Genomic DNA, 23,511 nt, shown 5'->3' with positions numbered 1-23,511 from the left:
AAAATAAAGACACCTTATCATTCTTTACTTTTAAGAAATGCTTTCTTTTTAATTCCCCACAAAGCACAATCATTCAGAGCTATAGCGTTGTAGAATAAATTGACACTTCTTTTACAAGGTAGAAAAGATAGAGAAACAACCATGAAAAAGTGTGAGCCTTGCACGTACTCAGTGTTCTAGGCTTGAGCTAGGAATTTCTCATGGAACTGTGAATATGAACTTTCCAGCTGAGGAAGGCAGTCTAGCTATATTTTTATGTTGCTACACAAATCAAAAAAATACTGGTTTTGGGGAGTTAGATGGTAATTGAGGAAATGAACTTGAATGTAGTAGGCTGCCAAAGTTCTTGCTTGAATAATACATTAAATACCACGAGGATTTTGTTTTGTTATCAGCAGTGTGCTGGGGTACCTACTGCCTGACAATGAAATTGTTTACATCTAAACTAATTTTTAACAGTCATAATAGTTTAGTTAAAATTTGGACACTGTACTAGAGACAGGGTTTTTTTAAGCCAATACGGAGGTATTGTATAAAATTAATGAGGTGCAGGAGGCAGGAACCATAATATATTTTCTTGTCTTTTCTTCATTTGGCATGTCACCGTGCATGTCACTTTTATTCAATTTTTTATTTGTAAAACAGCAATAAGGCTCATCTCTTTTAGTTTGTGAAATGCTAAAAGAAATCTGCAGAGGAAGAGCACTGGACAAGTATGAATTATTTTTATGAAGTCTAGATTTCAAATTTATTTTTGAAATTGAAGTTTAGAAACTGAATAGATTTAAAGTTTGGTATAGAATGTAATTTTGAGATAAAAAAAAGCTCAGGTATATGAGTGGGCAAGTGATCAAAATGCATACATGCCCAATCAAGTTGTGTGAGTTCTGTAACACTCCATTTCCTTTCCCCTGCGCAGCCTGGTGCTTTGAAGAATTTATGTAGCACAATGTGGGAAAGGCTGGGAAAGACTTGATGTATGAAGCATGCACATATTTTGGGAACTTGAAAAAATGTTAATATTTTTGCATTCCTATTTGGAGAGACACTTAGAAATGGAAAGGTTTCAGCAAACCTCAGAAGTTCACTTTCCTTTCCTGTTTGTACAAAGATCTGCTAGGAAACTGCAGAAAATTTGACAGAGATCTCTAGAAACTAATAGCAAGGTTCAGATAGGGAAACCTTAGAAAACAACTTGTCTGAGAATAGCTGTACAGGATTCAGGAAGGGCTGGTCATGCTTCAGTATTTCGCTGGAATTCTTTGATGTAGTCACTGCCAAAGAAGACAAAGGATATACAGTGGCTATCATATGCTTTGATTTTTCAGAAAACAATTTACAGTGTTCTGCACTGGAAGTTAATATTAAGGCGTGGAGGCGTGTAATAAGTGGAAAGTTGGCTAAATGGCAGGAAACAAATGGAGTTATGAAACGGAATTTCTTCGAGCTGGAAAGCACCCATCAGCAGGGCTGTTGGAAGTATTGGCCTGTGAGTCCCAGGTTTTCCTGCTTAAAGAAATGATTTGTGATGCCTTAATGCTCATGTTAAGGGCAATTGTTCTAACTTACAGAAATTGAGCTTTTCAAACTTCAGATTTCCATTGTGAGAAGCAGAATACCTTGCACAAGTTGTAAGTGTAAATTTGTGTTATATTCTAAAACATGCAAAAGAAAAAGTTTGGGACCAAAAATAAGAGGACAGAAGTACACATTATTTTAAGTAAAGCAAGGGATTGTTTGTTACAGCATGCCTGTCCTTCTAAATAAGGTTCTTCTTAGAGCTTTCAGCTTTTGGATTTCTCTAGGAACTAATTTATCCTAGGCACTTACCAGGTATTTTCTGGGTCTGAAAGGGTAAACAATACTTTTGAATTATTTGTCAGGAAACTATAAGAGCTACTAGTAATAATTCTTTAGAAAACATCAGTTTGCTTCCCCCCCCTCCCCGTTTCATTTTATTCCCTTTTCTTCATAGAAACAACGTAGCACTTAGGTAAAGTTAGCACTTGAAAAAATCAGATGTTTGAGCTGAAAACGTACGTGATATTAGGAAAGAAAAGAGTGAGTAGAATTGTTTAAGGTTGAAAGCTTACAAGACAGAGGTGAATAACACTGGTTTTGAAAGCAGATAATTTAGATGGAAAATGGCAGGTGTATTGTGAAAAGATACCAGACTGCAAGGTTTCTGTGAAGAAAGCTTAGAAAGAGGGTGTGTGCTTAAGAAAGCCTAAAAGGAGGAAAGTAGAAAAACACTTGCATTTTGTCAAATAATATTGCTACTATGAGCAGTCAGCTAGTTACTTCTGTAAGTGAAAAAACATACTGCACAAATGAATAAATCAGACCTACATATGGGAAGAAAATGAAAACATAGGCATTCATACTGAAAATCTGAGAGATGTTTTCCAGTATTTTCTCTATTCTTTCTTTTTTTTTTTTTGGCCTTTTTATAGGTACTGGTTTTGCGTTGTTGACTGTAATTTTAGCAAAATAAGAAAGTAAGCAAGTGAATAGGCAATACCACCCCTGCTCTTTTCTCAGATCAGTACAAAAGAAGTAGCAACCCTGCTTTTATTGCTCTCTGCTGCTTTTTGCAGGATGTGCAAAGTATGCAATTTCTGAGGAGCTGGAAGTTTTTGATCTTTCTCCCTATGCTTCAGAAAAACTTGATAGCCTGATAGTTCACAAATGTTACACTACTACTAGAAAAAAAAAATTAAATAGTAGATTTTTTTTTAACTTTTTAGGATAGCAAAGGGAATATATTTGTTATTGTATACTGAAATAGCAGCCAGAATTCCTGAGGCAGACGTATTTATGTGCATATACCAATACGTAGCCTGCATGTTTTTTGTGGTCTTCTGGTTTTTTATTTCAAATGAAACTTAGGATATTGTAAATGATTAACAAATAATGGAAATCTACATTTTTCTAGCTGCCTCTAATACGATGACTGCATTTCAGAAGCTTTCAACCCTAGTTACTGACCCAACAAACCTCAAGTCTAAGTCTGTTTCAGGATACTAATCACACCAAGAGATCCTTCATCAGTTATAGATTGTTCTCGTCTCCAAATTCCCTCACTAGGGCTGACTTGGAGCAGTACACACAACTTCCCTTTGGCTTACAATCAAACCTCAACTGTCTTTTAAAACATTTTTAAAGCTTGAATTTCTCATGCACATCTACACATCTCTCTGTATCTCTGCGAGTTCCCATAGATTCATCACCCCAGGTCTAAAGAGAATATGAATGGAGAAATTGCTGCAGCAACTAGAGAAATAAAATTTGAAGTGTGTTTAGTTTTCTGTCTTAAAGCCAAAGATAATTTCAGTACGAATAGCATTGAAGCTGTGGATATATAGAAAGAATTTATTTGGCCCAAATATTCTATACTGTTTTTTTCTGTTTGCAGTTTTGTTTCTGCTTGCATACTTCTGCTTTTTTCTTGGAGTGCTTGTAGATTTCCTAATCACTTCTTAAATGCTTTCATTTCTGAGTTTCCCATCCTATAAGTGGCATTCACTTGCACATTTCATTCTTCGGTGTCAGTGGTACATTCCAATTTCAGCTTCATTGATCATTTTCTGATTCATTAACTCTAGAACCATTAAGGCCATGCTGATTTGGTTGACCAGTATGTGAAAGGCATTCTAGTATTGCTTTCATTACTGTGCATCTTTCTCCTCTCGTGAATCCAATTCTTCCCGTGCAAAAGTAAATGGATTCAGAGAATTTACTTTAAATGATTCCTCGGTCTTCATCAGGTTCTGTTCTGCTGCATCTTTCTTTAGCTGTCATATCTGGAACTCTAGTTTGTAAAAGGGAAAGGAATTAGTCTTAATAGAGTACGAGAAGACAATTCTGTCTTATTTCACCTTTGGCCAGCTAATAAGAGGCTTGCAAAGTTGTGCTTGTGAACAAGGCTCACATAAAATAGCACAAAATATGATTTAGATACAAACCCAGCAGATTAGAGGTGCATTTGAGGATAATATTCCTGTTAGCGTGTACATCCCCTCTCCTTTGTAATGCCTTTTTGCCATTCTTTGCCTCCATCAGTGCTTAAGTAGAGTAAATATCCTCCTGGCAGCTCACTGGCAAGAAGGGAGAATGATGTGAACAGATACCGTGCTCCTACATTCACCTAATCCCAATATTTACCCTGGCACTTATGTTAATTTTTTCCTCTCTCACTATTTTCCTAGTCATTGTTTGATAGTTGTAAGTCCACATGGCCAGAGCAATAGTCTTTTTACAGACCTCCTTTTATCATCTCAACTGTGTCTTGTTTAACTTGACTATTTAAATGGGTAAGAGTCAGCATCATCCAGTTCTGAAGTGGACTGGGCAGTAATCCAGCTCTTTCTGTTAGAGACAGACATTCATTTTTTTGGACTAGAAACAAATTACTTCCAAATGCTGGAAATGTAAGAAGGCTTTTCAAAAAAGGTTTTCAGGTGTTTATAGAAGAAATTAGTATAAAATAGTTTTCAAAACGCTAAGCCCAATTTAAAATAAATATTTAGTACTTTTAGGAGTTGTGAAAATACAGCACTAGAAAACTGAAGTCACTGATCTGTAGCATGGACAAAAAATATGGTGAGGGCACACCAGATTCCCCATGCATATTTCTGTTGTGCCTCAACTGGACTGCACGCATTAAAAAAGCAGTATTTTGGGTTTGTTTTTTTTTTAACATGAGACTTGCTGGCAGTAGGTTTGATGAGATGACTGCCTGTAGCATAGCGATCAGAAATTGAACTGATAACTGTTATTTTACAACAGTTTTTGATTCAAGTCCTGAAAATCAGAGTTGAGGTTATCAGGGTGACTGGAAAATGAAGAGTTTTTGGTGGTCTGGAGGTTGATTTTGTGCCTCATGCAGCATCACATCTCTCATTCACAAAAAGACAAGCTCCTTTTGGTTTTATGGTGTCTTGCTTGTCTCTCACACACCTTCCAACTTTCACAACAAATGAAATGGCGTCAAGGCCAGTTGATACGAAAAGCTTGCGACCATAAAATCAAACTCTTACCCTCCAAAAAGAACATCAGCACTTCCAGACTGACCATAAAATCAAACTCTTACCCTCCAAAACAACGTCAGCACTTCCAGACGGACACCTGTGAATGGTCCTGGAATGGTGCTAATTGCCAGACTGTGCCAGAAATTGTTGGCTGGAATCTACCTGGCCCAGGGTAGCGTGGTAACTGTGCCAGGGACCATGGCAAGAGTCACACACAGTGGACAGTTGAGTTCCAGTCCAGACTCCATTTAGTTTATAGGTCATATATAAATATATATGGCCACAAAAGAGCACAAGTTCCTGTGTATTAACAGCACAAAAGAGAGATTTTTGCTGTCATTCCTAGTGGCCATTTGTGGATGTTGGCAGAACTGAGATTTCAGAGGTTCTGGTCAGCTCTGGGTGGGCATTTCAGTGCAGAGCAGTGAACAGGACTTCCTTAAACATCTGGACACTGCCTCCATCTCTACAGCTAAGGTGGGACTCCCCACAATACACGTCTTTGATTCAAGGCATGGGGGCATGAGGACTTGAGGAACTCATCACTGTTTACTGGCGTGACACATTCAAGTGTGCGTGTAAATTATTCTGAAAAGCTGAACTGTTTCAGCTAAGGTTTTCTGGGCCACTTGTAGTTGAGGGCAGATATGCATCCCATGGGTTATCTGCCTGATTAGTAAAAGATTGGCAAAGCAGCTTCCAGGAGGATCTGAATGTGGAAAATATAGGCTAGTCTTTTTAACTAACATGGTTATCATGCCAATTTAAATTTGATTTCTAATTTAAATACACCACAAAATTCAATGTCTAAGTGTAAAAAATAGTCACCTAAAACATGTTCTAGATTAATACCAGGTTTATGTTCATTAGACCACCTCTTCATTCCTGTGATTGTAATGTACTTATGATAATGATTCTAGGATATATCATTTTAGATACTTTCTAATCTAGAACATATGACTATGTGGCAGTAGTTCTGTATCTGGCTTGGTGATCAGCTAGTCATCTTCTTGATTGACTGCGATACACTCATTCCTTTACCTTTCTCTTTCTTCTGAGCTTACCTGTTGCACATGAAAAAGGTGGTGCAGAGGCAGAAATAATATACAGTATTTCAACATAATTAAAACAATCGTGAAAGAAAAATTTCAAAAGTTTCAGAAATAATATACAGTATTTCAACATAATTATTAAAACAATTGTGAAAGAAAAATTTCAAAAGTTTGGTGAGCATACAATTATTTTAAGTACCTTTAAAAACAGATTTTTATTCAGGATTTAATTCCTCAGTCAGTTTTCATGTTATTTTGAAAATGAGTTATTTCTATAAGAGTTGCTTGACTTGTTTTTAGAAGTTCTCTGTATAATCATATTGCGCTTTAATCAGGCTGTGACTCTGTATACATCAGCTTGCAGAACAGAAATGGCTTTTAGACCTGTGTTTATCTACTCAGTGGAAAAGACCCCCTCCCTTCCCTTTCTACCCTGAAATAGTTTTTCTTAAAGTTTAACAGCAAGTGTAAAATAAGGACAGAATCACTGCAGTGCTTCCCACTTGGAAATGATTGTTTCTTTTCGTTACCTTTTGTTAGGTGTGAGTGTGTCTATTCTAGGTCCTGCCTGAAAAAGAGGGTGTTGTGTGGAACCTGGCTTTCAGACCCCAGCAAGGGTCAGAGGATTTGCCATGTCCTGGGAAATCACAAATCCCAGTGTCTCCAGTAGGGAAGTGCAGTGTTTACAGGATGATGCTTCCTTCCTTTTTGGGCAGCTCTACAGACAGCTGTGCTGAGGGGGTGGAACTAAACCTCTGGCCATTCTTGCATATTTATGGCTCCTCGGAACCAATTTTGTTATCATCCAGCAAAGAATAAAGGGGGGAGAGTTGCTTACTATCGTTGAGATGCATCAGGTGGCTTTAACCAAGCTCTCGGGGTGTTTCCTAAGGTAAATTAAATTGCAGATAATCCGGAGATGCCATGATCAGACATATTGAAGTTCCTGTGCTCACTCTGAATGAGAGTATTGGGTGGATCTTTGTAGCCGTGTGAGAACAAGTAACTATTTCCTTAAGTGGAATAAGTCGAAGATGAGTCTTCAGTTAAGACAGAAACCAAAGCTGATGCAGTGCTTAAAGTATGACAATCATCTTTGCTGTCTGTGCTGTGCAGAAGCAACACTGAACCAGTCTCCCAGGTCAATTCATTTGTCGTTTGTTTTTTTTTTTTTTCTTTTGAAATATTACAGCACAAATTGAAACAGCCAGGCTTTCAGAAATAAAACCTTTTTGGTCATTTTTAAAGATAAATGAATGATGGTTTTATACACTCCATAATTTTTGCCAGTTTGTGTATTTTCCTGTTTATTTAATTTTTTTCTCCTTTGTTGCTTAGTGCAAGTGCTATGTGGTGTGACAGATTGTTAGAGGCAAATGATGTGATTTGCTTAACACAGAGTCCTTTCAAATGCATAAAGTAAACAATTATGGAAGAAAAGATTGTTCTCTGATCCATGATCATAGCAGTAAGACTTTGCTTGCACTCAGAGTTGCAACAATAGGTAAAAATTTTTAATTAGATGTAGTATCTTTTCCTCTGAAGAATAAACTGAACAAACAGAATAAAAGTAGTCTCAGCAAGGCAATACAATGTGCATCTGTAGCAAAAGATAAGACACTAAGTGGAATGCCTTTTTAAACAAAAGAAGTGTTCTCTCTTTACTGTTGGCTGACATATAGGATGAGGAATTTGCAACTGTTTTTTAAAGAAATTTATTCAGAATAAGGGAAAGAATATTGCATGACAGATTACATTTTGTGGCTCCCCACCTTAATGCTACTATTTAGTTAATCAATGTATTGGAAGGGAAGATTATTTTGGGGATACTGTAATGTGGTGAATATTATGAAATTGATCCAGTTATAATGGAATAGTAGAAGCTGAGAAACTGTCACACTTTTTTTTTAAAGTTTCCTGCATTATGATGAAAATCATGGTGAAAACTTTATTTGAAATAGAGATTCACACTGCCTATGATGTACGAAAAGATGCCCTATTTGATTGCATCTTCTTTGGTCACATTACTGTAGTTATTAACTCTTTAATTCCATCCTGGAATTCTACTCAAGACATTATATTTTAGCACAAAATGGAAAGTTCTGCTTCCTTGAAATTATACAGATGAATATATATTCCAGAGCTCTTAAATATATTTTTATATATATATTTAAAAATATATAAATATATATATATTCCAGAGCTCTTAAAAGGAGGTTGCTCCTTCGTTCTGAATCTTTGCAGTAGATGCTGTATTTTCCAATAAGACCTTAGTGGTCCCATTTGTTAAATACATTTGTCTGAGTCTTGACTCAAATTAAGCATGTGCATATCTGTTTGCAAGTTCAGGGGCTCTTGAGTGAGAATGAATTTTGAGAAGAAAAAGTACTGATAGAAATAATATACTAATTTTAAAAAGATGTAAAAGGGAATAATCAAATTGAAAGAAAACAGAAATATTTAATACTTTATTATACCATAATGGCTACTGCAATATTGACCCAACTTTTGCCTAACTAATTGGGAACCTAGTCTTTAGTTCCTCTACAGAATGAAGTGTGCAAGAATGAATACATTTGTTTTTATTGCTGGGTTTTGTTTTATGTTTTTTGATGTTTTATTTTTTCTCCTGCGATGATTTTCAGAACACAGACACCAGTGAAGAAAAAAAAAAAAAGAAAAAGCAGCAGTAAAACTACTGTAAATATTTTATAAAATGTCCATCTGAAGCCCCTCAACCTCTGGTAATTAGAGGCCATACTGTGGAGACTGACAGGGTAAATTACCAGTCAATGTTTACACAACAAAACATATGCCCAGTACAATATCCTACACTGATGTTACTGAAACCAGAGTCCGGAAATGTACAGTGGAAACAAGACGTGGTACTTTTCTTGGGCCAACACAAACAGCAATTACAGCACAGTGTGAGAGAAGTCATAAGAAATACTACTGCATATCAGTAGTTCAACAAAGTCAGCACTTTTGTGTAATTGCAGGGGAAAAGGGCTGAAAAACATTACAGATCTCAGCAAGAAATGGCCCTTTATACTTTTAAACTGATCCTTGATAAAACAATGCCGGGGTCATGAGAAGGCTACTCTGCCAATTTTGCTTCACTGTGGGATCCATTGACATCTGGCTGAGCTGCGGAAGCTGGAAAACTTCTTTAATATTCTCTTGACAGTAAAATGGACATGTGGAAAACATTCTAATCTGTTAATCTTTGGTGCTCCTGAAGAAAAAGGACATTTGGCTTTATACTTTGCGATGATAAATATTAAGGCTCCAGATCTAGCTGTAAATAAGTTGAAAGCATTTGAATGGAGAATGCAGTTCTTATTTTCCAAATATGTGAGAAGATGGATATGCACCTGTGCAATCCAGATGATGTAATAAATGCCAGGAGGTTTTTCTAAGGGTAGTTTACCATACATCTTGGCTATCAGCTTTTCTTTATGCTGAGTATGTTTTGTCAATGAATATTGAGGAGCAGAATCTCAGAGCTTCCTTACAGCCTACGTACTAAAATAGAATAAAGTATTGTTTCACTCAGGGGATTGTGAAAACAGAATTAAGAGAGATTCAAAATAGGCTGAATAAAAAGTGAAGGTTTTATTTAACAGCATTAAGTGTACAAATTATTTTTGGCCTAGACTTTAAATCCAATATAGAGTGATAGTGAATGGTGGAGATACATTTCTGTTCACCATGAGATAAGATGACCAGTTCATTTCTATTGTGAGATGTATCTCCAGAAATAACATGAGGAACCTCTCACTTTAGAAAATAACTGCATATACTAGTTATTGTAAATACGAAGCATATATTGTATATTAATATAAAATGAAAAAGATACCATGGACTATGGAAAAACTAAACTAAAATTCAAAATTCTGCACATCCATATAGTACATTCTATATTAATCTGAACAACTAGAACTATGCATAAAGATAACACTTTTATACACTTCATGAAAGTTAAAAAAATTTCCAAGTCTGAGTAGGAAATTATATATTTATAGCACACTTACCCTGTTGGAAATGTGTTATTTCCTGTAGAAAACTTCAAGTATCTTCTTTTGCAAAATAAGAAGCCTTTAGAATTAACAGAGCTTTTTTTTTAACAGAGCTTTTTTTTTTCTTCTCCCCCAAAAGATGAAAATCGTAACAACAGTTAAAAAGATGAAAACATACTTTTGTTCTCTGATACAATCAGGTCCTTTTCACTCTGCCTGCTTATCAATGAATTCTGGTATGTCATTGATTGTTATTGAGATCTGCAAGAGGAATCAAATGTATTAACTCCAACTGCAGGTTAGAACTAATAGTAATAATGATACAGAACCCACAACCATTTTGGTGTTTCTGAAGAAGCTGAAAACTTAAGCTTCAGCAGGATCTTCCATTTAGATGTTGCTAAGTGTTTGTGAAGCACAGCACGGTTTGGGTCTCAAATAAAAAGCCATAGGCAGGAGTTTTGGGGTTCACTGCCTGGGTGTCCCATGTTACCCAGTAGTGGGACATTTATTTAGAAGGAAGGTAAAGAAAAAACCTGAGCCCTGGGTAAGACAGTACCACTGCTTGACATACTGGATGTAGTTGTGTTTGGCTGCATGTGTAGATTTTTTTTGACTCCACTGCTGAATCTGCTCCATTTCTAAGTCAGCTGAATCTTTCTCGGGTGGTTATTGAGGGGGTGGAGGGGAAACGTTTGACTATATCCTAGCTTGATTCCTGTTAAATAGGTGTAATGGGAAGGAAGATGTTATAATAGCAGCAACAGTAACCTGAGCAACTTTCTGGAAAGCAAAGGCACTGACATCAGAGGAAAAGCCTTGAAAGCATGAGATAGTAGGTCATCTGCTTAAACTGTAACGTGCAACAGGTCATTTAATATGTCATTACTGCCATTGTGTTTGGGATAGTAGCTAAAACCTTGTGCAGATGTTCTGGTACGTGGCAGAGACAAGGGAGACTTGGATTAAAGTATATTTACTGCTCCCTTGCTTTGTGTATCACCACATCCAGGAGAAACAGCTCTAGCTGGCAAGGTGTGAGTGGGGACAGTACTAAAAGTCACTACTGTCTGAAAATGTCTTTTCACTCTAAATGTGGAAGCTTGTTATGCAGTTGGGATGGGAAGCACAGGGTGAGGCTGAAGTAGGTATAGAAGAAAATGTCCTTGCACTAGAACTAACTGGTGTCAAGCTTAGTGTCCCACAACTTAAACTGTGGTCTCACCTTGAGTCTTTCTTGGAGAAAGCTACTCAAAGGAAGACAGAGAAGAGTCTGACCTTAGCATATATTGTCAAACACCTGAAGAACCCATTAGAATTCCTGGTGTGATGTTGGAGTCCCTCCACCCATGTTGGTCCACTGAGCTTCCACAGCTTCCACACCAAGGAGCCAGTGGGGGTTTTCAGACTGTGAAGACTACACATGTTGTGTGGGTGATCGGCCCCAGACAAGGAGCTGATACCTCTGTAGGACTCCACAGCACATCTGGAGATGAGCCCCAGGGACACGCGGGAGGTCCCCATTTTTGCTGAGTGGCAGGTGGGTGTGATTTCAGAGATAATACAGGGGATGAAAGTCAAAACAAAGTGGGTTTTGTGGGTGGGTGATGTTCCTGGCTCTAGGGGAGTCAGGTGCTGCTGTGTGAGGGCTCTGGCTGAATTGAAGTCAGATGGGATTTTAAATTTCATTCCTTTAGGTACCCTGATGCTGACATACCATAATACTACTGTGGAATGAAAATAGTTCTGCTCTGCTTTTCCAGCTTTCTTATAAATGCCATCATTGCTACAAATTTATTTTCTAAAAATAGATGTTTTCTGCCACCCACCTATTTTGTTTGCTCACATTGGTACAAGCTAGTGTCCTCTGCCACTGGAGCATCACGCTGAAAGTGTTCTGTTTATACAAAATGAGGGAAGTTATACCTCCAGGAACAGTTTTGGCCACCCAGCTTGAGCTGGGGAGTGATTCAAGAGAAATTGGTCATCAGTAACTAGAAGGGTTGGGAGTTGGCGGAAACTAACCAGGACTGAACAACAAAGAATTTGTGGTTTCTTTCTAAGATATAGATGCCAATAAAATGGATAGCTGAGATAGATGAACTAGGTTACGTGTTCCCTGAATGTAGGAAAAAGTAGGCTTTTCAGATACTGTGATGCTTAGGTCAGATTTGCCATTTTTCATTGATGGATTCACATGTTCCACGTTTGCCACATGCACTTCAGATACTAGATCAGTGCCTTCCCCCGATTCTGTGAAGCAGCCCTCTGTCCTTTTTCAATATTGTAACTCACAGTGAAGTTTGCTCTCTGCAGCTCATGTCTCAAATATTGATTTTTACCCGTGATTCCGTCCTTCAGCTGATGTCCTGTAATTCAGCCATTCTGATAGTTCAGCCATTTTATTTTAGTGGGTATGCCTTTACTCAGCTTACCCTCTGTGAGCCCTTCCTTGCAAAGTGAGTGGATTTTATTACTTTATCGGATCTTCACTGTCAGCAGTTCCAAACTTATTTTCTCCAGTCCCAGCAAAATTTTCCTCTCCCACTGCAACCCTCAGTAACTTTACCATCGAGTTAAGTAATCTTTTTGTCTTCCCTGTCCATTCGAAGCCCTCTGTTTATTTTCAGGTTTATTTTTATTCATTTACATTGGCACGTAGCATGTGAGAATAACCTGGTTGTCACCTGGCTGCATCTAGGGCACAGACTGCCTGGAACAGATGAATCTCTGGACCAGATGATTCTCTCTCTGCTTACCCTGGAGCTGCCCTTTGCCTTTTCTCTCTGGTTCCTCCTTTCCCTCGAGATCCCAAGACAATTATCTTCTCTGCTCTACCTGTTTTACTCGTATGCTGTGTCCGGACTGAAATCCATGAAATGAATATCCCATATTTTTAGATCAGATTATTTCACGACGCTTAGCGAGCAGACAAGCTGTTAAACCACCACAGGTTGACTTGTGAGCAGCAACTTCTGCTGGAGAGCATCTGGGGCAATGAGTGCTTCAAATGAGCAACAGCTGAACTGGGCAATCTGGCAATGCCCTGGGTTGCTTGGGGAGGGCAGGAAGGGAGACTGGAAAGTCACTCGCTGCTCTGATGGTCATCACATCTTCCTGGCTTTCGACAAGACCTTCAAATAGGTCTCCTGCTCCCCCTGCAGGTTTTTTTGTGGTCCTGAGCAAGGGAGCAGCTCCAGTTGTGCACAGCCCTGTATTGGCAAACCCGAGCCTCCTGTAAGTAAAACAGTGCGTGTACTCAAAAAGGAGCAAAGTGAGCCTGAGCAGGCAGTACTAATAGTGACTTCCCAATATTGATTTTATTATGGCGTAGGATTTTTATTAGGACTTTCCAAGCATTTCAAAAAATATCAAAACTAGTCTCATGTGCAATGGCATTGATTCCCCCTGAATGTCCGTGAAGGTTCTCTGAAGAACTGGATCCACCACACAGACCTCAGCTGCTCGAGCCCACCGGTGAAAGGGTTTTTGTGCAGGTGATGCACTGGCAGCCAGAGACACAGATCTTTCCAACTCATTTTTGGAGAAATTTCTTCACAGTCCTTTGTTGAGGCTGAGGAAGAGAGCACAGTCAGCTGCTGCTCTCTTGACCCTTGGGCATTTCAGCTACCAGGCTGAGCAGTTTCTGACACTGAACTTTCCGAAGCTCATAACTAAGTCCAGATCCTGTGTTCTTTTCAAATCAGCATTCCTCCTGTGCCAAATTTGAGAGTGCAAAGCTACAAGAATATCTCCAAGAAGCTTATGTTAGAATTATTGAATATTAGCATAACAAAGCTTTTTTCTTCCCCAAAACTTGTTCTCGGAAGTGGCCAGCTCCGTTTTTCACTAAAACTTTCCAAAACAATCCAGCCTGAGGCAGAGACAAGGCATGGAAAATATAAGCTCCAGCAGTTAAAGGCTGACAAAGTAATAAACAACTGAAAGTAGGGCCTTATGATGGAAAGTGTTAGGGAACTTTAACTCTAGATGTCATTGCCAGCTTTGCTTATAATAAATGTGTCAGTAGCAATATGAAAAGATGTGTGCAATAAGTTAAAGGAATGCTGTATTAACCTATTTTATGCAGCATGTCTGCCCACAAATGGCTTGCATCTCAATATGTTTCGGGAGAAAAGGATTGGTTTTTTTTTTTCACTGAACGTATTAATTTTCTAACTACACGAACTGGGAAATTATAGATTTTAATGTAACAGTGACACCCTGTGGTCAGTAGTGATGGAGTTAACTCTGAAAAGGAGTGTTCGACACCCTGTGGTCAGTAGTGATGGAGTTAAATCTGAAAAGTAGTGTTGTTTTGTAATGCATTAATCTTTAGCAAGAGTAGAGGGAAGAAGAAGCAGGAAGGAAACGCAGTTAACTTGCAGAGTCTTCCACAGGGAGATGTTGTCCCGTTTTTATTGCCTTATATGTAGAAATTTTTGCTCAAGTGCTAAAATAATACTTCTTTATATACATTTATTTGATTGAAATAAAGGGGGATGGCAAGCCCTGATTTTAGACAGATGGTAATGGAACTCCCAGAAGGGTCTCTGTGGGCACAGCCACTTTTTAAAGCGCTGCTGGCGTAGGTGTTTATATTTCTGTGGTTATCTCTGTCTCCACAGAAGAAGGCATTTTTCCTGATGGCATACCAAGCAGTGGTGGGTAGCAGACTGTGCCAGAGAGATGCAGTAATGTGACAGCACCGCATCACACCAAGAGTTTCAGCTAGGTACTGACAGGGCTGGAGGATTAAATAGTCTTAGTCTTGTTCTGCCTTTTGCGTGGACAATCTTTAACCTAACTTGTAGGTCCTCCTTTTACTTCTTCCCCCCCCTCCTTCTTCCTTCCTTGAACAAACACTGAACTAATCCAGCAATTCTTTGCTACATGCACCTATCTTTAAGGCACTGTGGTACAGAACTTCACGATGCTGTGGCCCCTAAACTTTGTGAGACAACAAATCTTTTCCTGTTTAACCCATACCCAGGATCCTCGATATTATGGTTTCAAAATCTTATAGCTGAAAAAAAAACCCTAATTTATGAGACACCTCGTTTCTAGCTACTGATTTATACCTCATGAATTCCTGGAGTTACTGATGCCAACCTTGCCATTTTTAAGAGGGACAAAGTTAAACTTCTGTCAGATGAAGCCAGGTTTAAAGATCAGTAAGGAAGGAGAATGACTGTCCCAACAAGAAGTTATGGGGAGGCAGTCAAGCAAATTGAGAAACACGAAGCATTTATTATTCACTGGCAATAATGGTTTCCTGTTAAAACTGGCCGTTTGACAAAGGTGATGAATTTAATTCCTTGCTCTCTCATTGGGGAATTAGGAAGATAGCATGGGACGGGAGCAAAAAGTCTTCTGCCTTCTCTAGAGAGTTAGCTAAAGCCAGCCAAAGCTAAAGTTTGGAAGGTGTTCAGGAACCACTGTCAGGAATTTAGTGATTATCAAAACTCTACAAGTGTCAAAAAAGATTGGAGCACTGAAGTTGTCCTGGAAGCCAAGTCATTGTTCACTCACACAGACATCCATACATAAGCAGCTCTGTGAGTGCTCATCTAGGACGTATCCTATGAAATGGCTGCGGTGCAACTTCTCATGAATCTCAGCACAATTTAGTGCCTGTCAGAAAGTGACAACGAGACTGTGGGCTTTTTAAAGATCTCATATTGACAGTGAATGTTTTGCAAGCTCACATTGCTGAAAGGCTTGACACTCATTATCTCTTGTAAAAGCCTGACAAGTATTGGACATGTGATGAAGGAAGAAGCCTTGTTTTACACATTATGTCAATTTTTAACTTTTCTTTTCGAGCCCCTTCTGCTTTTAATGACTGCAAAAGCAAACCAGCTTCATAGCTGCTCAAACTCGCAGAGAAGTTATTTATTAGGTGCTATTTCAGACTCTGTGCTTGGACAGGCTGGGCTGTAATATTAACCTCCAAATTAGTTAGTAGTGCTGCTGAAGGATGTTTTCCAACATCTGTTTTTAGCACTGTTAGAATGGAGCTTGGAGTATGGAGTATTTAAGGGCTTTTTGAATGGGGCCACACTGGAGATGAACTGCGGTGATTCTGCACGAGAATCATAAAACACATTATATTTGCCCATACCACATGCAAAAGCAGACAGATGCAGCTGATCCTGCTGCTGAAATAGCAGTTTGTTGCAGCAGACATCTTACCAGAAGTGTTGAGAAGAGACTTTAAAGGACCATATCTTAAAGGCAGAGACACCCGCTCATTGCATATTAAGAGCACTGATTTGAAGACATGTCAGATTGGGAGGTCAGGCAGAGCTGACTCTGAGTGACCTCCAGCTCTGACAGAGCTGCTGTGTTCTACACACCGTGTCAAGACCTTGTCTACAACTGGCTGAATGTCAAAATGGCAAATTCATCCTGATGCAGGTACATTTATAGGGATATAAACATGTTTATGCAGTACTTCTGGGAAGTAATGCTTTAAGTGTACTCTCCTAGGATGAAAGCCACCACACCGAGGATGTTACCAGTGTAAAGCTGTGACTAGCCTTTCTCCTTTTTCTGTTTAGCCAGAAGAGTTGATGGTTTAAAAGACAGAGCAATTATTGTGGTCCTTCACAAAAACATACCACTAAACCATATTCCTGAGGGTTGATATGGTCCTCAGGAATATGGTTTAGTGGTATGTTTTTGTGTTTTGTTTTGTGTTGTGGTTTTTTGTTTTGTTTTGCTGTGTTTGGTTTGGGTTTTTTTGGGTCAGAGTTAGGTTGATGGTTGGACTAGATGATCTTTAAGGTCCCTTCCAACCTAGACAATTCTATGATTCTATGATTCCTCTGCTCCCACTGCTTACCCAGCAGAAGATATAATTTTTTATGCTCTTGCATGTATGTTAGGCTAAAATGACTGAGCTCACCCCTGTTTCCAGTGGAGGCAGTTTGAATTAACTTAGAGGAGGCTGCCTGAGAATACTAGGATGTGCTTAGCCAAAGATGTGTATGTCATGTTACCTTTATATTGCTGTGGTATCCAGTACCTCTCCATGTATTCACAAACACTTTCAACAAACAATAATAAGCAACGTGTACCCCAGTGTTACAAGACTTGCACTCCAAATGCAGAACTGTGGTGGCATCACAAGTGTTTGTAGAAGTATCAATAACTTAATATGTATATATATCCAATGCCTTTACAAGACACACTCTTTTAATGATGGCAGTATATTATTTCTTGTTTTTTCTCAGTGAGACCCCTGTGAAGGAATGGAGCAGGCTACTGATAGTAATACAGGTGGCACCCCACAAGAGGAGGTTCTCCCCAGCTTCCAGCTGGCAAACTTTTCTGGCTGTTTCCAGATGCCACTTTAATTGTCACAGATACAATTTAGTTGATATTTTTCCCATTTTTGCACATGAACAAGCATTTCATGAGATAATTTTCTGGGGTTAGAAGGTCCCTGCTTATGCACTACAAAAGCTGGTTCTGAGCCTGTTGATCTTCCTTGGGAGTTTAACAGCTGTGATGTACCTCAGCACATTGTTTGCCTATAGCTTTTATCCCCATGTAAAAGTTTACTGAAAATAAATATGTCAAGAAGAATGCTCTAGCAGTTATGACATAAGCTTACAGCTGGGGAAACTCCATGAGGGACACTTTCTTCTACCATTTTATCCCTGAAACAGTCGTTTCTGGTGGAAATCTTAAAATCAGCCTTCAACAGCGGGCAAGGTAGTGAGATGCATGATTGTATCACAACAGCACTTCTACATGTTACTCTCCCTTTTCTCTTCCCCAGACCTTCACCGTAACCCTAAGTCTTTCCATTAAGAGGCTTTAAGCAGGGACACTTGCAAGCCCAACAGGTACCACTGTGGAGCTTGAAGCAATGACTTCCAGAGTAAATATATGAATCTTAGCAGCTAGTGCAAAAAGAGACAGAATTTCCAGTTGAAAGCTATCATAAACGCATATCCTCTGTGTATTGGACACAGATGTGTTGTATAACACGTTTGCTGACCGGTGGGTTACACAAACAAAGTGTGTGACAAGTGACTGAAATGTGAAACATGTACTTTGGTGATTCACTCCATAATTCACAGATTAGTGTACTTTAAAGTACAATATCCCTTCTTAGAGAGTCTCATTGTGTGAGCAATATTAAACAGTACTGTCTTGCCTGTCGCAGTTATGCACCTTGGCTCCTTTGAGGTCTTTATTACAGGCTTTGAGCAGCTACCCAGCTCAAGATAATGTTCTTCCCTGCCTGAGAATAGGACCTGGGACAAAGCTTCATTGGATTCCTCTTTATTATTGCCCTCCAGAAATGTTGGAACTTCAAAGACTCTGTAAGGCCAATGATAAAACTATGGAAAGCACTGCTAAAACTAGAAGCAAATACAACAAAACATTAGGGAAGTTTATTTCAGAACTAAAAAAAACACTGTTGGGTATATTCGGAAAGGGGACTTGGCAACTGCAACGTGCAGGACATCATCTTTTGCCTACCTTGCCAGCTAGTTGGTGGTGAAGGAGAAGCTCAGGCTCCCAGCTTATTCTCCAGGAACAGGGAGGTCCCTCAGAAGGAGAGCAACAGAAATCACCTCTCTCTGGAGTCAGGCCTCTAAGCTGATCTTACTGATTTGGGACTGTGAAGAACAGGCATGGTTTAACCTCTGAATCTCTCCGGACCCAAAGTCAAAGTTGAAGTACTGAAAACTTACCTCTGCACAGGAATTTGAGCTGTGCTTGCACCCTGATTCAGTCTGCCTGACTTCTAAACTTTGGCGTATGTCTGCCTGAATTAGCACTAGGGGGAGGAGAAACCTCTAATGTGCTTAAGGTAGAGAGGAAGCTGGTTTCTTTGAAGCTCTGATGACCTCTCTGCCTAATATCATTGCCTGCTTCTGATTATCTCTAGAGCCTGAATGCCTCCAGAAGCATCTGATCTTCTTCAAGGCAAAGTCTGAAGAGCTGTCTCTAGCCAGGGAGACCTAGTGTCCTGGATCACGTACCTAATGTTTGAAAACAGAAACAAATGCTACCCAATTTCAGCTTTATTTTAAAATCTAATCATAGAAAGAAGAGGGTGCAAGAGCTCACTAAAGTCAGTGGAAATCACAGGCTTGGTTCCTTTCTCTCCCTGACTAATCTCCCAGGATAGGCTTTATCCCATAGGAAATTTAATATTATCTCTTGGGCAGACTTGGTAACTTGTTTACTATTCTTTATCATGAGTATGCTGAGAGAGGATCAGGAGAGAGAAGGAGCTTGGATGCAGTCAGAAGAAAATAAAAATCAAAGAATTATTACTGTATGGCAGCTGGCTGTTTTTTCAAGTCTTAATCTAAATGAGAAAGCTTAACACTGTACAACAAATCCTCCCTTAAAAAATAGTCAAAGATCGGAACGTATATCTATGGAGAACTTCTGCGGTATCCAAGCTATTCAGTTATTCCAAGTGTCTTAAAAACTAGGCTTTTAAATGCTGCTCCAGGATTGTGCTAGGGTGTGAAATTTGCTATTTTGGGGGTTGTGTTTTCTTCTAGACCGGTGAATACAATAAACAATGGGTCAGACTCACCAGGATAAAGTCCTTTAAACTTTTATTTCCTGTTGATTTAAACTCATGAAGTCTTTAACAGATCTGCCAAAGTTTAATTCCTCCATACATTGTGGTGTTCACTTTGGGTGAAAATACTTTGTAGTCTTCCTCTAAAGCAAGTACAAAAATTATTTCCATGGTGGTTTCATGACATCTAATAAAGACGAAAGAAGAGGAAATGAGAAGAGAGAAAATGCTAGAAGGGAAGTTCTTTGTGGAAGAATAGCCATTAATATAAAGCACATTTTAGAGAGTAGATGTCCCAAAATCATTTGGCTGACGCATAAATCAGATGCTGATAGTAAGGCTTCCAAATTGCAAGATTTAGACATATGCTTAAAATCACACATTTGAATGAATGCCTTGATTGTGTTTGGTTGCATGTAAGCCTTTGCAGGAATAGATGCAGGGTACTTAACATGCAGAGAGATAAAGAGAGAAAAGACATAAAACTCTGTTTGGCTCTGAAACGGCAATCATCTTATCTGCCAAAATCACATGTAATGGACCGTTAGTTCTCTGTTTCACATCCTGTGTTTGAAGAGTCTTACCTTATAAAGATGTCAGACTAACGCCATTATAAGGAATTTCCTCCGAGAATCACATCCATTTGTGGAGAAATGTGTATTTTATCCATCGTAACTAACATGTATAGCCTGCTATGCATGAATAAATAATACTCTGTGCTGATGTTGGATTTCTGTGTTGCTATCTTCCAGATGGGAGTTGCTGTAGTAGATTCATCGGTTGCAGGACTGGGTGGTTGTCCCTATGCAAAAGGTGCTACTGGAAACGTAGCCACAGAGGATGTGATATACATGCTTAATGGTCTGGGAATCAATACAGTAAGATATTTTTACTTTCTGCTTACAACTTCAAGGAAAACAAAAATATATTTCTAGAAAACATACGATGCGTACCTGACAGTTACTTCTGCTTTCAATGAAATATTTGGAACAAAAATAGTGCTTTAACATGGCTTGACACATAACAATGATGGTGTGTTCACTAACAATTTACAATGGAAATGTTTTTTGTATTTGACAGCAATTTTAATAAGTTCCCTCTCCCTACCTGGAGCTATGAGGAGCTCAGTAGCAACTGCTTTGAGTCATTGCTCTGCCTCAGTAGCCACAAAAAAATCACTGCTGTAGATGATACTCCAGAAGGTTGGTCAGCTCTTCAGTGGGAAGACTGAGTGTACCTCAGCTTTTTTCACAGAGCTTTGGATGTGTTTCATAGTGCTTATTAATTTGTTGTCAATTTTTTCTGGCTTCAAAGTAGAAAAAAAAATGTGGTGTTTGGAGCCCAAGAGACAGGACATTGCTGTTTGTCAGGTATCCACTTAATATATTTCAAAATTACACAGAACTGGTTACTGGCTAGCAGGCTTCACAGTCATTTTTGTTTCCAGCCCTGTTCTTGGAAGAGAGAGCAAAGCAGCTTATCTGCACTGAGCTGCACTTTAATGAGCCTTACCAGCGAGCATCTACACTTCAAGAGCACTCGTATCCCTGGCTTGGTTGGCACCTTAATTATTCTCTATTCTGGGAACCAAGTAATGTTGCGTTCTCCAAAGCGTGTGCTCTTTGGTGTTTCTGTTGATGATCATTGTTCTGGAAAGGTGGCGAAATGAGTTTGTACCAACTCAAGCAATGCAGTGACTTTAACTTAGACACAGACTTTGAGAGTCAAGCTCAAAGGAGAACATCTAGAGAACTGCCAAAACTGCACCGCGCGTGGTTTTTATTTAAACTACTGCAGAAGGAAATGGGAAAGCCTGATGCCTGAAGTACAAAGATCTGAGTTCTTGGGGAGCTTATCACGTGTCTGTAGGTTGCAGTGGAGTGTTGCATACATGCCGACAGAGTTCCTTGACATAAAAGGATCATGGAACTTGTTTCTGAATTGTACATCCCCTGAGCACTATTAAAGCATATTTAGTACCTCTCAGAGTTCACTGTAATCTTTATCTGCTTCATATGCTTTTTAGGCAGTTTTGGGTAGATGTCAGATACCTTTTAGAAAAGGTTCAATCACAAGTGGCCATTGTACAAGTGGACCCTATTTTGAACTGTTCATATGTGCTTTGGGGTAGCTTTTTTCATGAAGAAGGTGTTTATTCTTTTGAAACAATACAGTTCTTTGGAATAAGGAGGAGAAATCACGCATTTCACTTTACATTGCTGTGCACCTTAGAGTTAGGTTTTCAGTATAGTCTTCCCTTGAGGCAAAATACCCATTGACTTTTCCAACTTACTCATCATGAAAAGAATCAATTCAATAAAAGTAGCCTGATTAAATTAAATATACCTGTTATTGACCTGGTGCCCAAGCAGGAATCTAGCTTGTCCTAAAGGTTGATACCAAATCCCATGGAGATAAGAATCTCGCCATCAAACATATAGTTATCCCTTTTTTTAAAAAAAAAAATATTAGATTTTGCAATAGCAAAACACGAGATTTGCTCCTTGACCCTTTGCTGGCCCATTAATAAAAGAGTGGTTTACTGGATAAGAGACACGGAGCCTCAAAATTATTACCTTAATATTTGAGCTTTGGTCTTTGTAGTGCTGGCTGGTTTTGGTACCATGGCCAATTCTGTAAAATAATTATTGTAAAAATCTATTAATATATCCCCTTTTGTATAATGGCACAAAATGAAATTATAATTACTAATGCTATCCATTTGCAAGTAGCGAGTTCTTATGTTCCTCTCAGCTATGCACTAAAACTTTCATTGTTGACTGAAGTCACTTAAGGCGTCAACCAAAGGATGGGGAGTATTTAAGTGTACATTATTAAGTTCAGATTGACTAGATACATCAGAATAATAATTGATGCTTGTTCTATACTGTTCTTCAGAACATGTAATCAAGAAGTGACGCGTGAAATGAATCTCTAGCAGGCTAAATGTGAAATAGTTTTCTAGCAGAGCCCATCTACAAAGAGATTTATTGGTTGTACCACGGTAATGGATAGATAATTGTGTCATAGATCATTAATGCTTATGAAACCTTGTAGGGAGATGTGCTTTCTATAAAACCAGTTTCTGTATGGTTCCTATGTAATTACAGTAATAGTACTTGGGCTTATGATGTCTTCAAAGCGCTTGGCAAACAATAAGCCTTTCTGAGAAGCAACTAAGTACTGTTAGCCTCACATTACTGACACTGAAACTGAAATTTGGAGAGATAATAGAGTTGGTGTTTATGAATGCTGAATGAGAACTGATTAATTGAAGTCAATGGGAGTTAAAGGACTTTGCCTTCTGGCAGATGCTTTTCTGACTTAAGGCACTTATCCAAGTTCATATCTGCTATTGGAGGTACTTGTCTTTGTGTTTCATAGTTTCATTCCTTTGTGTCAAGGATTAATTCTGGATATCTGGAGTGGTTACCAAATACACTTAAGTATATTTCTGAGAATCTGTCTGAAGACATATGCTAGTTTGATTCGACAACCTTACAAACACTTGTCGCGACTCTTTTCCCATCCCCGTCTGTGAGTCGTGCTTGTGAATGCTGGGGTTTGTGCCCTCATGGTAATCCTTTTTTGTTCACAACACTTACATAAGAAACACGATTTAAAAGGCAGAGATGCTTGTATTCCATTTAATGAGTATAAACTGTGAACATCCGTTTCTTATCAACACATATCACATTATGCAGTGTTACAGCGCTGAAAATGTGAATTTTGTATAGCTTTGGGAGTTTTATTTTGCTGTCTTCCATAATCTAACTACCAAGTATGTCTATGGTGGTGTGTTTCTTGTTTCTTCCTAGTAAAGAAGCACAGATGCTCTAAGATTTTGT

At 38.7% G+C, this 23,511-nt stretch overlaps 1 protein-coding gene across 1 annotated transcript in view; it reads left to right on the top strand.

Annotated features, from left to right (window-relative positions):
* Positions 1-23,511, top strand: part of LOC106891811 (3-hydroxymethyl-3-methylglutaryl-CoA lyase, cytoplasmic-like) — a 65,801-nt gene that overhangs the window by 36,605 nt on the left and 5,685 nt on the right. Inside the window, exon 8 of the mRNA XM_014948586.1 lies at positions 20,416-20,541. Within this exon, the coding sequence (XP_014804072.1) occupies positions 20,416-20,541 (126 nt within the window). The remainder of the gene's footprint in view (positions 1-20,415; positions 20,542-23,511) is intronic.

This window comes from Calidris pugnax, unplaced genomic scaffold (assembly GCF_001431845.1).
Source record: "Calidris pugnax isolate Ruff unplaced genomic scaffold, ASM143184v1 scaffold163, whole genome shotgun sequence".
NCBI classification, from domain to species: Eukaryota; Metazoa; Chordata; class Aves; order Charadriiformes; family Scolopacidae; genus Calidris; species Calidris pugnax.
This window is presented reverse-complemented; position numbering and strand designations above follow the sequence as displayed.